General features: G+C 36.9%; 1 protein-coding gene across 1 annotated transcript; it reads right to left on the reverse strand.

The window, feature by feature from the left end:
- Positions 1-866: 866 nt before the first annotated feature.
- On the reverse strand, positions 867-14559 carry sun2 (Sad1 and UNC84 domain containing 2). Its single transcript, XM_084127691.1, has 18 exons — positions 14244-14559; positions 12382-12502; positions 12160-12287; positions 10738-10815; positions 10541-10600; positions 10366-10459; positions 9800-9861; positions 9509-9615; positions 9310-9387; positions 7226-7279; positions 7004-7047; positions 6772-6889; positions 6438-6656; positions 6265-6349; positions 4266-4381; positions 4005-4172; positions 3829-3918; positions 867-2264 (listed from the first exon to the last, which is right to left on the reverse strand). Exons 2-18 carry the CDS (start codon positions 12498-12500, stop codon positions 2151-2153), a joined length of 1734 nt encoding a protein of 577 aa, XP_083983817.1. The 5' UTR covers positions 12501-12502; positions 14244-14559; the 3' UTR covers positions 867-2150.
- Positions 14560-15210: the final 651 nt, after the last annotated feature.

A 15210-nucleotide genomic window follows, 5' to 3' on the forward strand; every position in this document is an offset into this window, starting at 1 on the left:
TGTGCTGAAATTCTCTGGTCAGTCATGGGTAAATTAAACCGGATTCCTACCATTGTTTGGGATTTGTATAGATGTGTCCACAAGGGAATGAAGAGACAAAACAACTTACGAGAAACGTGAGTGAAATTATTACTGCCACCTTTTTAGCATTAGATACTATTGTATGTGATTGAGGTATACAATTATATATGTGTCTATATATATATATATATACACCCACACACAGTAGTGGCCAAAAGTGATGTCTGGCCTTAGCATCTTCACCCTTTATAAAGGTTTGCTCATTTACGTAGTTGTGCTTGGAGTCAATTGTTTTATTTGTGATAACGCAATTAAACCTGACAAATTGTGCAGACATAATTTTTGGCCAGGCTGTCATATAAAGAAATTATGAACATGCAAAAATAAGAGAAAACCAATGGAATGTTAATAACTGATTATGTTGTAGTTAATGTATGCCTTTTCCTCTGAGCTTTTTATTTTTCTATGATATATACAGTGTGTGTGTGTGTGTGTATATATATATATATATGTGTGTGTGTGTGTGTGTGTTTGTATAGTAAAATAAAACCTGTAGCTCTAGAATATTTTCCTTATATTTTGTTAATTTCATCAAACTTGCAGGATCATAAAACAAAAATGTGCATTGCAGGTAGAATTTGAAGACAAATTAAATTTGATCTAGGTCTAAAGTATGTTGCTGAATTGCCTGTGTATAAAACTAATTGATCTGGCTGATGTTTAGCCATGAATAATGAAACGAAGCATGGAAAGATCAGTGCAGTACTACACATGCAGATGTGCATGAACATTTCTCATGTGTGCAACTCTTGAAATCATGCATTAATATTTGCATTCACACCATATTGTGTACCATCTCAAATTTATTAAAAAACAAACAAAAAAAACAAAAACAAAATTCTTACAAAATAGTATCAAATAATGTTACAGAAACTTCTTGTAAACTTTGCCAAATTAACATCAGAGCTCTATTAAGCTTGATGAGAAATGTAGGATGCCAAAATAAAATAATAATAAATCAAATAAAACGATGCACATATTTATACCTTCAAGGAGTTTTAAGTACGCATTCGAGAACGCACCGCAGAAACGGCATCATCAAGCACATATATACACAGAGAACAAGAGTGTGACGTTCAAGAGCACTTTGGTTTGAAAACCCAAAACCTGAGTTTGACTCCACACCTCCCCCGTCCCGCAGAGGAGACGTACACCATCTGACATTTCTAGTAGCCATGTGTACTCGTCACCCAGGGCGGAAAATAAGTTTCAGAGTGCAATCCCAACTTCTGCTCAAAGGAAACAGTATTGATCCACAAGGACATACCTAAACAATCAAATATTACAACAATAGAACAATCTACTATATACTTCTTAAGAGGTATATGGTTCGTGAATGAACATTACAAAACACAATGCTGAGGGTAAAACAAATGTAAAAGGCAGAGCAATTGCTTTATAGTAATTCTAGCTAAGCATGACACTTTTTGTCCTTCATTCGGCTTTGTAAATCATTTATTTTACACGTAACTTAAAGGGATAGTTCACCCAAAAATGAAAATTCTGTCATCATTTACTCATTTACTCAAGTTGTTCCAAACCTGTATCCTGTATGAGTTTCTTCTTCTGTTGAACAAGACATTTTTATAAAATGTTGGTAACCAGACAGCTGATGATCCTCATAGACTTCCATAGTACTTTTTTTTCCCATAAAAATCCATCATTTTTCAAAATCTCTTTTTTTTTCATACAGGTTTGGAACCACTTGAGGGTGAGTAAATGATGACAGAATTTTCATTTTTGGGTGAACTATCCCTTTAAGCCTGGCCTTCCTGCATAAAAAATAAATAAATCACGACAGTTAATTCAAAACTGCATTAAAAAACAAAAATCTCCTATCAGCACTTGTCTGAAAATTAATGTTTGAGGAATGCAAACTGAATATTTTTTAAGAGGGCGAACAATCTTCATTCTGGTATCAGTCAAACGCGAGCGCTTTTTGGTATTTGTACATTAGGAAGCTGTCTGATTCTTTCTATAAGAGTCCAGTGCATTTGAGCTTTACATTTTTTGTTTTGTTTTTGCATAACGTAAACCAAGAGCGAATGATCTCGGAATCTTTTCGGCTCTCAGAAGAGTGAAGGTTCTCCGTGAACTCTGAAGCGATACACACAGGTGTATTCCAGGTGACCCCAGTTGCTTAACACTCTCAGCTCTGCCATGCTGTAGTTGTCTGAGGCTTCCTACAGGCCAGAGAGCAGGAAGAATTTTAGGATGAATTCACAAAAACTTATCTAGCCTATCAGAGTATGACCAATGGCTCGTTTCCACTGAGCGGTACGGTATGGTACGGTACGGTATGCATTTATTTCCGTTTTCATTGTCAAAAGTTGTGAATGGTACCAAAATGCCGAACCGTACCGTACCACTTTTTGGGTACCCTTCCGTTGGGGTACCTAGCACAGTGGTATGGTACTTAAGGGTGGAGCTAGACTCACTGCAGGACGTTGATTGGTTGACAGAGAATCGTCACTTGCGCGTGCTACAAGGGGAATGACAACATAAGAAGCGTCATTTTTTAATATACAGTTTAAATATAATACTACAGATACTGTGTCACGAAATGTAATTTTAAGAGTTTTTCAGGCGAGAATGTAGTTGTTTAAAGCTCAAATCTGTGGTTTATTTATAAAGATTTATGAAAATTTGATCTAGGTTGTGAGATCCAGGCGATCAGCGGGCGCTCGGCGCTCATGTACCCCGCCTGGAACAGCCTTTCCTCGGCTAGCCGTTCTGACGTTTGCCGCTGACTCTGACGTCTCTATAGTGGTTAAACATGAGATATAATTCGTCTTGTGTAGACCTAACGGGCGATCTTTGGTCTTGTGAATCTATAATTTGTTCCCTGGCCAAACTGAGGGCTAAGTGAAATTTCATAACTTTATATTTAGGCTATTTAACTTTACCGTTGTAACTTTAGACTAGAGCGCTGACTTTGTATGTCTGACTGAATTGTTTGCTTTATTTCTTACTGTATAGCTTCTTGTACTTTTTACTTATACTTTTATAATGGCTATTATTGATAAAACTGAAATTTAACAAAAAGAGACAGGGTTTAGTTTTGTAATTTTTTACTGTATTACAGTGAAGATGATCAGAGTACAAATGCACATATTGCCTGAACCATATTAATAAGTTTAATATTTTTAAAATTTAAACGAAAAGAGGCAGAGTTGTGTTATTTTTTATTTTTTTTTATAAATAGGCTAACGTTACATGCAGTGAATATAATCAATACGCGTTGCCTGAACCACATTTGTGTGGCTATAATGTTTAAGATTTCTTTAAATGAAAACGTAAAGAGGCAGTGTGGTGTTTTATAACATACTTCGTTTTATTGTTGCCTAAAATGTACATAAAGAGATAACCGGAGTAGCAGAGCGAACTGAGTGACGCTTTGAAGAACGCGCTGTTGCATTTGCAGAATTACTGGACTCGCGTGCTCGGGAGTTTGCGAACTTTGCGTACTTGCTATTGAGAAACACCTAATGTCGGCGCTTGGCTTCTTGTGACAAACATGCCGAGAAGCAAGAAGAAGATCTGCTGTATGTCATCCATTGTTGTTTATGTCGCTTTCTTCTTCACGCGAAAATGACGTCGATCGCTTCTTTCCGGCATAGGCTACACCACGCCTATCAAGTAAGGGTACTGTTGGCAGTGGAAACGCTAGCCGATTCATGGTTTACCGAACTGTACCGTACCGTACCGCTCAGTGGAAACGAGCCATAATAGACATTTTTGACTCACCGGAATCTTGAAAGTCTGAATGGGTTCTCCATCCTGGTCGTACATGAATGTCCCGAGCAACTTTCCGTTTTCAGTCTCATTAGACATACCCTGAACACAGGACAGGCGAGGAATCTCAATGCTGTTGTTTTATCACTGTTATGAAGAAGAAGAAAAACGTTGGAATATCAACTCACATAGACAGCAAAATCCTTAGGCGCGCTGTCAATGCGTCCCGTTGGCGAGAGCTCTTTGGGAAGGTGTTCGAGTGTGACGTGGGTGATTTTTACTGGGTAAGATAGTGCGATCACCAGGAAACCCTGGGAGCCTCGGAATGCCCAACACTTCCCGGGATACAGCTCCGGCTACAACACACACACACACACACACACACACAGAAGCTTAGACAGTCAGATGTGTTAAACTGTGTTTGTGTGATTTGAGAGTGTGTGGGTTACCTGTATAACAGTACGAGGGCTTTCTGAATGATACCAGAGAGGAATGCCGAATAAACTCAGACACGCAGATCGGGTCTTATACGTCTCAGAGCAACGAGTGTTTAACACACTGGCACCTGCACAAACACACACAATGAGACTTGTACAGTACGGAACAGTAAAGATTTTTGAATGTTTATGGAAGAATTATGCTCACGAAGGCTGCATTTGTTTAATCAAAAATACAGTAAAAAATAGAATGTTGTGAATTATTATTACAATTTAAAATAACTGGCAAAGCTGAATTTTCAGCATCATTACTTTAGTCTTCAGTGTCACATGATCCTCCAGAAATCATTCTAATATGCAGATTTGCTGCTGAAGAAACATTTATTATTATTATCACTGTTGAAAACAGTTGTACCGCTTAATATTTGTGGAAATTATTTTTCAGGATTCTTTGATGAACAGAAAGATTAAAGGTAGGGTAGGTAGGATTTTTCTAAAAAAAAAACATTCCAAATTTGTTTAAACTGTCTTTATATACCAATACATAATTAAAATATAAGTACTCTGAAAAAGAGAGTATAAAAATCGAGTGTCTGTAGACCTCTCACGACTGTTGTAAACACAGCTAATTATTTCCATTCACTCCACCCCCTCCCTTCTGGGCTCCTTCCAAAGCCACGCCCCCAAAACACATGAACGCGCGACGCCAAATGCTCAGGCTCAGGAAGACGCATTTATTTACCTGAGACGAGTGCAGAGGAAGGAGCGCAGTGCATGCAGTGACATCATGTCAGAATCACATAATAAACTTTAGCACTAGAAATATAAACAAATAAGATGGCTTTTAGTACTCACTATCAAGCTAGCATATCGATACTGGTAAAGTTTAAAATATATTTTGTTTGATTCGGTAATGAGCTATATTCATAAGGCAAAGCTAAAAACAGGTTGCATTGATACACGTTTTTCCATTACCATCAGTTAAACTGTGATGAAGGTGAATTTCGTGTAAGAGTGTTTTGCATGTAAGAGTTTACATGATGAAAACATTGTTGACTCTGATGAGGACTAACGTTACACTCCGTTGACAAGTACCGCATCGTCGGTTCGAGGACAGGTCCGGGGTCGAGGGCGAAGCAGAGGAGGTCGTTCAAGAGTGCGGGCAACCAGGGTCCGAGGAAGTAGTTTTTGCCTTGTTTGCCTTCGCTGACTGCATATGCAGGTGCTTTGAATTTTGAATGCTCTTTCTCTCTGCCATAATTTTACTCTTCGTAGGTTCCGCGCCTCTCTTGCACTCCCCTCAAATCAAACGGGTGCGCGCGCATATGGGCAGATCTTGTAGCAACAGTGGTGGTAGCCTTGGTTGCGAGAGTGAGTGACAGTCGCCCAAACCAATCAATTGTTTCGTCCCGGATGGAAATAATGAGATGTGTTTATTGCAGATTAAAAGGTCTACAGTCACTCGATTTTTAAACTCTCTTTTTCAGAGCACTTACATTTTAATTATGTATTGGTATATAAAGACAGTTTAAACAAATTTGAAAAAAAGTTTTTTATAAAAATCCTACCTACCCTACCTTTAAAAGAACAGCATTTACATATAAAAGTGTGGTGTATATAATATATATATTTTTTTATATACATAAAAATTTGAAGATTCTGAAAATACAGCTTTGCCAGCACAGAAATAAATTACATTTTGAAATATATTAAAATAGAAAAGTTATTTTCAATTTTGCCAATACTTCACAATATTGCTGTTTATTCCTGTTGTTTTATCAAATGCAGCCTTGGTGATCTTAAGAGACTTCTTTCAAAAACATTAAACATTAAACCCAACAGCACTGTTTAGACAGTAGCGTATGTATGTATATTTGAATACTGTATATGTATGTGTGTATATATATACATATATATATATATATATATATATATATATATATATATATAAAAAATTCATTTGAAAGTATAATATAGTCAATGAACAAGTTTTCATGCAGGAAATTTGTACCTGAAGATTCCAAGGCATAGTCCGCCAATCCAATCCCATCTGCCCTGTACAGATTAATTGCCCTCTGGACGATTTCTTTCACATCCTGTTATGCATTAAAAAAACACCCATTAAAAGACATCACGATCCTCATGTAAACTTCAGTCTGAATTTGTTCTCTCTCCGACACACACTTGTATCGTGGCGGTTCCGGCTCCTTCCTGGTGCAGCGTCTCTCCCACAGTCCTCCAGACATCTCTGCCGCTCTCTTTCTCCTGCACTAGTTTATCTAGTATGCGTTTCTCCAGATCCTCTAGCGCCCTCTGCAGCTCAGGACGGAGCACTATAGTTGAGTCCAGGGAGCTTGGATCTTTCAGGCGTGTTATTAGCCAATCGGATAGCTCTGCTCTCAGCTGCAGAAGAAAGGACATGAAGGAATATTTGATTATTAAGTAATTGCAATTTGCAATCCAGTCACAGGCAAATCTCTGCGCTGAATTTAAACCAGCTAAAAGCGCGTGTCCTTACATTGGTGTTGAGAGTGTCATGTGCATCGACTCTGTCCTTGAGAAGGTCTTGAGCTGACTGAAGATCTGAGAGACTGGACTTCAGCTCAGAAATCTGCTGCCCGTGCTCAGACTCAACACTAGGGAGCATTCAACATATGCCATCACTGGATCAGATAATAATGATGCAACATGCACAAGACTAAACATAAAAAGTCTACAAAATCAAAGTGAAAAGCTGAAAAGACACTAACTTCATCATCTGCTTATTCATAGACCTCAGATCGGTTTGCAGCATCTAGGAGACAAACACACAAAAACACAAATTAGGTGGATGACATAATTTCCTGTTTTGTGCTTTGTTGCTATGACAGAAGAAACAGAGGAGGTGGAAAGGAAGATGGATGATGTTTCACAGTCAGCGGAAATGATATAGTTGCTAATATACAGAAAATGTGAAGGTTTGGTTTCCTCACCTCAGATTTGACCTTGTGTTTGGCGCTCTCCATCTTCAGTAGTTCGATGTCTCTCTGAGATAACAGATAGTCAAAGAGAAAGAAATTAGGACAGATCTTTTGTTTTTCCTCCATTTCTGTCACCTGATGCAGTTTGGGTTTCTTGTCTATATTTTTTGTCTCGTCTAATATTATTAATTTAATGCGCTGGATGTTTTCTACAGGGCTGCTTTATAGCTGAACTCATATCCCTTACGAAAAAGAAGTTTATTCAAGTGTTCTATTAGTATACTTCTTTTAAACTCAAAATAAGAAAGTATACTTTCAGTCTACATTTTATATACTTCTAAAAAATATACTTTATGTACTTCTCAAGAATATACTTAAAGTTACACTTAAGTGTACTTGACTTACACTGAGAGAAAAGTCCAAGTATATTTGGCCTGTACTTGTACTCAATCTTTTGATCGAGATATACTTAAAAGTATAATTAAGTATTCAAAGTATACTTGGCTTGTAGTTGTGTTAACTCTTTTGATCGAGTAGCCTATTAAATATACTTTTTTTTACATAGTTTTTCATATACAGTCTTATGAAACTTACATTGTTTGAAAATGTTGATTAGAATATTGATATAAAACAGATATGTTTCTAATTCTGCGTATCTGAATTTTTGTTTAGGCTAGTCCACTGGTAGTGTACATAGGAATTTACTCTAATTCTACTTTTCCCCTAGCCTGGTAATACCAAACTCTGCTACTTCGCTTTGCTTCGTAGACAGAGTCTGGCATGGCATAATTGAAAAGCGTCTTCTTTCTCGCGGGGGGGCACTTGTCTGAAGTTTAAAATCATTGGTTACCCGTAAGCCAATCACATAACGTTTGGTTATGGCGTGTGTTATGCGCATGCTCAGCCGCATCTAACTTCCACTGTAAACACATGTATGATGCGAAAACAAAACCATAGAGCGAAATACCGTTGTGAACATGGCTGTGAACGACTTTTGCAGATTATGTGAAGTAAATCTACGCATCCACGGTACAATCAGTGTCTACGTCGTCACGGCTCTCAGCCCGCCCTCTGTTCGTTGATTGGCCGGCTGTTTTCAGGCCGGAGGAAAACGGAAAGCTATTACGCTGTCTCAGACTGAGTACAGAAGCGGAATGAAATTGAGCGGAAGTACGAAGTCTAACGTAGTCAGGCTACTTTTCCCCACCATTGACTGAATTTTCCAGCTATCCATGTTTTCACTGTTATACGGTAGGGGGCGCTATGACACATCTTCTAGTACAGAATCTCCGGATCAAAACACAGGAGAAGAATAATATCTACATTTGAACATAGTAGTATACTGCAAGTGCACAAATAATATATAAATAGAAAACTATAAGTATAATGTAATGTTCAATTAAAGAAAACTTACAAGCATACTTGCAGTATAAACTACTAAACTAGTAGTTTACTGAGAGCACACTTCACTGTGTACATTCATAAACTAAAAAATGTACTACTTGTATTAAAATAGTAAACTACTAGTATACTTATAAGTTCACGTGTAGTGCAGATGCATTACAAATAAAAAACCTAGTTGTGTACTTAAAGTTTACTACTGTTACACTTATAGTACACTTAATGGATACTTTTATATACTAAAAGTGGGCCAATTTAGTCCCAAGCAGTATTGAAATAGTACACTTACAAGTTTACTAAAAGTACACATTGATATTAGTATAATTACTACATAAAGTATACTTACTGAAATATACTTGAACATTACTTAAGTATACTTCATAAAATGAACTTGAAGTATACTTCTTTTCCGTAAGGGATACAGTAGCTGAACTGAACTCATGTCATAATTGATGAACTTTACAGTTATTGAACTGAACTGACTTCAGCTGAATAATGAAAGTTAGGGTTACTATTGTCTCCTTTAGAGCTGCGTTACAGCAGAATGCAATTCTGTTTGCATCACTGCGATTGCATTACTGTAAAGCTGCTTTCAAACAATCTGTATTTTATAAAGCGCTATATAAATAAAGGTGACTTGACAATTTCTTTTTAAGAGACACCAACATAAATGATTGTGATTAGATTTTAATTACCATCAGGTTCTCCTCCCTTTCGTGCAAGCTGGCGATCTCATCCTTCAAGTTAGACAGGCTGGCATGTTGGAGTTGGTCCTAAAAGAGCAAAAATTGCATTTACTAAAATAATAATACATTTAAGAGAAACATGCAATAACTGAACGTTATGAAACAGGAGCTTTTTGAGGGCTAAATGAACTGGAGATGTTCTACTCACATCAAAAGCTGCTTTCATAGGTCCATCTGTGTGTTTGACAGATGAAGTCCTGGAAACAACCACATGAGGGGGAGAACGAGAAGCAAACGGGAACCAGTACCATATTCCTGCAATAGGCAAATGCAAATGAACGTTTCTTGATAACTCTATGAGACATTATTAGGGATGATGAACACATGCATAAGTATTTTTTACAGCTACATGTACACAGTCTTGAAGGTTCTCGTGTTATCTTGAAATATGTAAGTTTCATTTTTGATATTTTAGAAGAGTGTCCATCAGCTGTCTCACCAAAAATTAGAAAGATGAGAAGGAGAACCAGTAGGATAGCCTTTCTCATATCTGCTGTGCATCTACAGAGAAAGACAGGATTGGTGATAAAAATAAAAATAAATGTTCTTAAATGCTTCTTTGTAGTATTTAAATAAAAATTAAAAAATGAGCAAGCAAATTAATTCACTTCATTCATTTATGTTTTTAAACTTTTCCAGGCCTGGAAATCCCCAGTAGCACCTTACTGCAGTACACGAGATCCAGGGGGTGGAGATTGGTAGGTTTAGGAGTGGGTTTAGGGATCAGGGGGTGGAGATGGGTAGGTTTAGGTATATGTAAGGTGGGAGGAGTTGGATCTGGATCCAACTCCTCCCCCTGGATTTCATGTTCTGCAGTGAGGACCATCTCGAAATCCCAGGAAAGTTACAGTGAGTTATTGCACAACTATGTTCTTAAGGTCACATATTTAATGTAATAACGACACACACACACACACACACACACACACACACACACACACACACACACACACACACACACACACACACACACACACACACACACACACACAGAGAGCACTGTACCTGCTGAGCAGAAACACATTGATCAGAGACAGTCGTGAGGTGAGGCTGTACCACGCAGTGCCCAGCCACCAGTAGAGCATAACCAGAGCCTGAGCTGCAACACACACACGAGCGCATGACTACTGCAGGAGAAAAACACTGATTGTTCATGTTCGAGGGTTTAAACATGCAATACCTGGAGAGTGAAACACGTCCATAATGCCAAAGCCTGGTTCTGCTACAGACGGGGTAAAACCTAGAGAAAAGGAAAAATAAATTGTCAAAATTTCTACAACGCTCTTTGCTTGACAATTCAAAAAAGGACCAGCATGCCCAACCAACCAGCCATTTTATTTATTTTTTTCATTAAAAAAATTAGCAATGTACACTTACTAAGGTTTGATTTTAAGGGTTGTTCATTATGCTCCTCGGCAGAGGAATATCCAGAGGAGAATCCAGCAACAGGCATGCCTGAAACCCAGAGACCAGTGGCATAACTTTGTATTAAAAAGTGGGTGGGACATGTGGGGTGGGGGTTGCTAATAAAATGCTAAGATATATGTATAATAACATTACGATGTCCAGCAATCGATTTAAATAGTACATGGGGTTTAATTTGTCGTTTAATGAGATGTAGCCTAATATATGTTGTCTGTGCCGAGAATTTTCGTGTGAATAAATACATAGATCCTCCTATTTGATTAATGGTCCAGTGGTAGAACTTTCGCCAACAGTGTCGGAGATTCTGGGTTCTAATCCGCACTCGTATGTTTTTTTTTTTTTTCTCGTATATGTTCATCAGTGGTTGTATATCAAGCAGGGACACGTTTGTGTGCATTATGTTTTGTGATTTCACCAGAACAAATAGAGAGTATCCGCAACGTCTCTTATTTAAAAAACGAACGAAATGAATGCTCTGCCAGTTAACTGGAGAAGTTTTATTTATTTGTAGAATTGGTTCATTCGTGCCACGAGATGTTTTAAAAAGTGGTGGGGACAATATCAACCCTGGCAAAAAGTGGTGGGGACATGTCCCACCTGTCCCACCCGCAAATTACGCCTGAGACAGTCTTGTATATGTTGTATATCTTACTCATATATAAAATATTACATACTCCTTATATTATATATCATAATTTTTTATTAATATTATATTATTCATAGTAAATTAAAATACATGTAGGTAGATTTTATTCATTTACATATACTGTATATATATATATATATATATATATATACAGTGGTGGCCGAAATTATTAGAACGGTAAGATTTTTTAATGTTTTAAAAGAAGTCTCTTCTGCTCACCAAGGCTTCATTTATTTCATCCAAAATACAGCAAAAACATTATTTAAAATTTAAAATAACTGTTTTCTATTTGAATATATTTTAAAATGCAATTTATTTCTGAGTTGGTAAAGCTGAATTTTCAATATTATTACTCCAGTCTTCAGTGTCACATGATCCTTCAGAAATCATTCTAATATTATGATTTGATGCTCAAGAATCATATATTATTATTATCACTGTTGAAAACAGTAGTGTACAATTTTTGAATAGAAAGTTCAAAAGAACAGCATTTATCTGAAATAGAAAGCTTTTGTAACATTATAACTACAGTTCAAAGGTTTGGGGTCAGTAAGAGTTTTTTTTTGTTTGTTTTTTGGAAAGAAATTAAAGAAATTAATACTTTTATTCAGCAAGGATGCATTAAATTGACCAAAAGTGACAGTATAGATGTCTATTTCTATTTTATATATATATATATATACATACATACTTTTTTTTTTGCAGATTCTGTGTGTGTAGATACTAACCATTCTTATTTTCAGTGGCAGTGAGGTCACTGCGTTGCCCGGTCTGTTTCGGAGTCACGCTGCTCGCGCGACTGGAATTACGGGAAACACTGCCTGTGCTCTTGCGACCGGTCCTCTTCTTGAAGATCCTGCAGGAAAGCAACTGTCTCAGGTTCACTGCCATTAATGCACATGCAAACTATATATCTGATGTACTGAGAGCTCCAGCACACACAAACACACCTGGTTGGGCTCTCTTTGTAAGAGACGTGGCCAGTGGTTTCAGTGGAGCTGGTGCTGGCAGCGTCATCATCAGGAAAGGTCGTCCCTTTGGGACCTAACCTTGTGCTTCGCCTTGACATCACTGTAGAACACATAAATATATCGATTGTGTAAAAAGTGCTTTAACTTATTAGTGGTTATTGATAACTCAAACATCACTATGAGTTCACTCTTTATTCATCACTCTTTATTATTACATTGACTCATTAGCAAACACCTTACTGACTCATGGGAAAACAATAATACACTGTGAATCAGATGACCAAAATAAACGTGACATTTAATATTCCACAGCTTCTCGCAATCTGATACTAATCTTAGCGTAATTCATAATCTCAAACGGCAGGCTCATGTTGTGCGGGGTGACGGAGCTTTTAGCAGCAGATTACCTGAAGGAGAGCAGGTGGAGCAAACCACACACCTCAAGTTCCCCTTCAGTCAGTTACATTAAGTCCCTTTAGTTAGATAATTGTGGTTAGTCTCAACAACAGACTGCGTTTTACAATTTAATGAACTAGGAATCCAGTTTTGTGCTAATGGAGAAATACAAACACTCACTCTGTGCTCCTATCGCCTATTCTTTTTAATACAGCATAAGCATGATTTGTAATGAAAGCACCTATTATTTTTTCCCCTACAAATCCTTACTCCTAATTCAACTAATACTCTCATGAAGCATTAAAAACATGCCTGCACACTTACAAACCACTCAATGGACAATGTTGGAGGATAACACAAAGGTGAGACAAGATGCAAAGTACTGTATAACCACGTTTAAACGGCTATCCAGATATATCAGTATCTGTCAGAAGAGAACCTATACATTTCAGTGGAGAAATAAGTGCTTTTAGTCATGCAAAATAGGAACGATTCATTAGAGCTTAAGTAAATAGCACTTCAGGCTGTTTGATCCAACACGTCCAGTGCTTTAAAACTAAATCCTCGTCTTTAGCTAATAATCCCTCCAATGGCTATTTTAAACTGACAGTGTTGTTGAACAGCTCTGCTGCGTTCATCGAGTTCATCATTCTTTCATTTGTTTTGTTTTTTATAACACATGATTAACATGTTTTTTTTTGTAAACTGTTGGACCTGTGAATCTATTTTCACTCTCCTCTCTTCATCAAATATATGCACATTTTTGAAAAAAACTTATAAATATATATAATAGGTTAAAGGTAAAAGTAAAGTATTTTATTTTTTACTACAGACCAAAATTTGGCGAATAATCATTTTTATGGTATAGCCAACAACAAATAGTATATAATATTATTACATTATACATATATATTAACATGAGTATCAATGCAAACACAAACAATCCTTTATATACTGTGGTAAAAAATAGGCAAAGTAAGTTTCCATTCCTACTTTGCGAGAGTTTGGCGGTTCTCTTGATATTAGCGCCAATTTTGACCACAAAGGAAGGTTTCTTAGCAAAACGGGGTCATTCTGTTTCACTTCCTTGACGTGGATGCAAATTAAATGTTTTCTGGGACGGAATAGCATAACGTTAGTTCTTTGATGAATAATTATAAACAGACTTCCCAAATGAGAATACAACTACACATTATGTAGCTATACAGCTTTGCATGAAAATACGTGTATTTAGTATTTAGTTGTAGCACATATTTGTAGTAGGCTACATATAGTTGTAGCACGTGTAATTAGTTTGTAGCACATTTCTCTGAAATGCTCCATCAGCATCATTTCTACAGCTCGTATGCCATGACTAGTCTCATAAGCACGCAACTAGACGATGCTTTTGAAAATGTAAGCTAGCGTTCAGTTCATATATTCATACACACTCGTGCTCGTCTCACCTTCTCAGTGGGTCTCCAGGAAGACATGCAGCCTGTCAAAACCTGTCAAAGTGCGAACCGCTCATCCGAAACGGCTCCGCAATAACGGAATAGCGAAAGATACGTCGTATACTCGGAATGTACGCTATACCCGCTCCAACTATGTGGCTTATAACGGTTTCGAAAGCGATACGACAAGATGCTGTGAGGACGGAAGAGCTCTTCTTATCAGGAAGGGTCTTTTGACAGTTGTCAGCGCGACGGCTCCACCTCTCGATGTCGTTTCGGGTTGTTTATAGAAAGATGAGGTAGACAGTCAGCGACGGCCACTGTTACTGTCCTGCCACTGTGCGCCTCCTGCCGGTGGACTTACGTTAGTTACGCAGGAAATATAACCCGTCGAACGAGAGCTAGTGTTTCACACCCGTAATACGCACAGTTCACAAAATATTCATTTTACATAACTTCTTTGTTTGTTCAAATTGCTGTTTTAATAACTTTTATGTTGGAGTCGAACTTACCTTTTCACGAGCAAGTGACTTTGCGCAACTGCAGCAAATACGAACGGTTTAAGTTAACGTTACGTGAGAAAATTCAGAAATAAATAATAAACGTCACTTTATATCGCTAGTTAGATAAACAAACTGTATTAACCCTTCTGTCGCACTGATTAAAATAAAACACTGATTAAATTAAATAAATTGATTAAAATAAATGAAACCAATAAAGAATTAATCTACAGTAGGCTACAGCTTATGCATGCGAGTAGGCCTATAGGCTATATATATATAGCCTATATATATATATATATATATATATATATATATATATATATATATATATGTATATGTATATGTATATATATATATATATATATATATATATATACATATATATACATATATATACATATATATATATATATATATATATATATATATATATATATATATATATATTATTACTATTAATTAATTTAGACTATTAA

This window comes from Abramis brama (genome assembly GCF_963993115.1).
Source record: "Abramis brama genome assembly, chromosome: 11".
Classification (NCBI taxonomy): domain Eukaryota; kingdom Metazoa; phylum Chordata; class Actinopteri; order Cypriniformes; family Leuciscidae; genus Abramis; species Abramis brama.

What these genes read in the sequence shown, in the direction of transcription:
- sun2 (XM_084127691.1), bottom strand. Translation starts at nt 12,500, where the DNA reads ATGTCAAGGCGAAGCACAAGGTTAGGTCCCAAAGGGACGACCTTTCCT. An exon ending in ACCCTTAAAATCAAACCTTA is followed by an intron (nt 10,601 to 10,737) that starts GTAAGTGTACAT and finishes CCTTTTCTCTAG; the next exon opens with GTTTTACCCCGTCTGTAGCA. An exon ending in CTATGAAAGCAGCTTTTGAT is followed by an intron (nt 9,388 to 9,508) that starts GTGAGTAGAACA and finishes TTGCTCTTTTAG; the next exon opens with GACCAACTCCAACATGCCAG.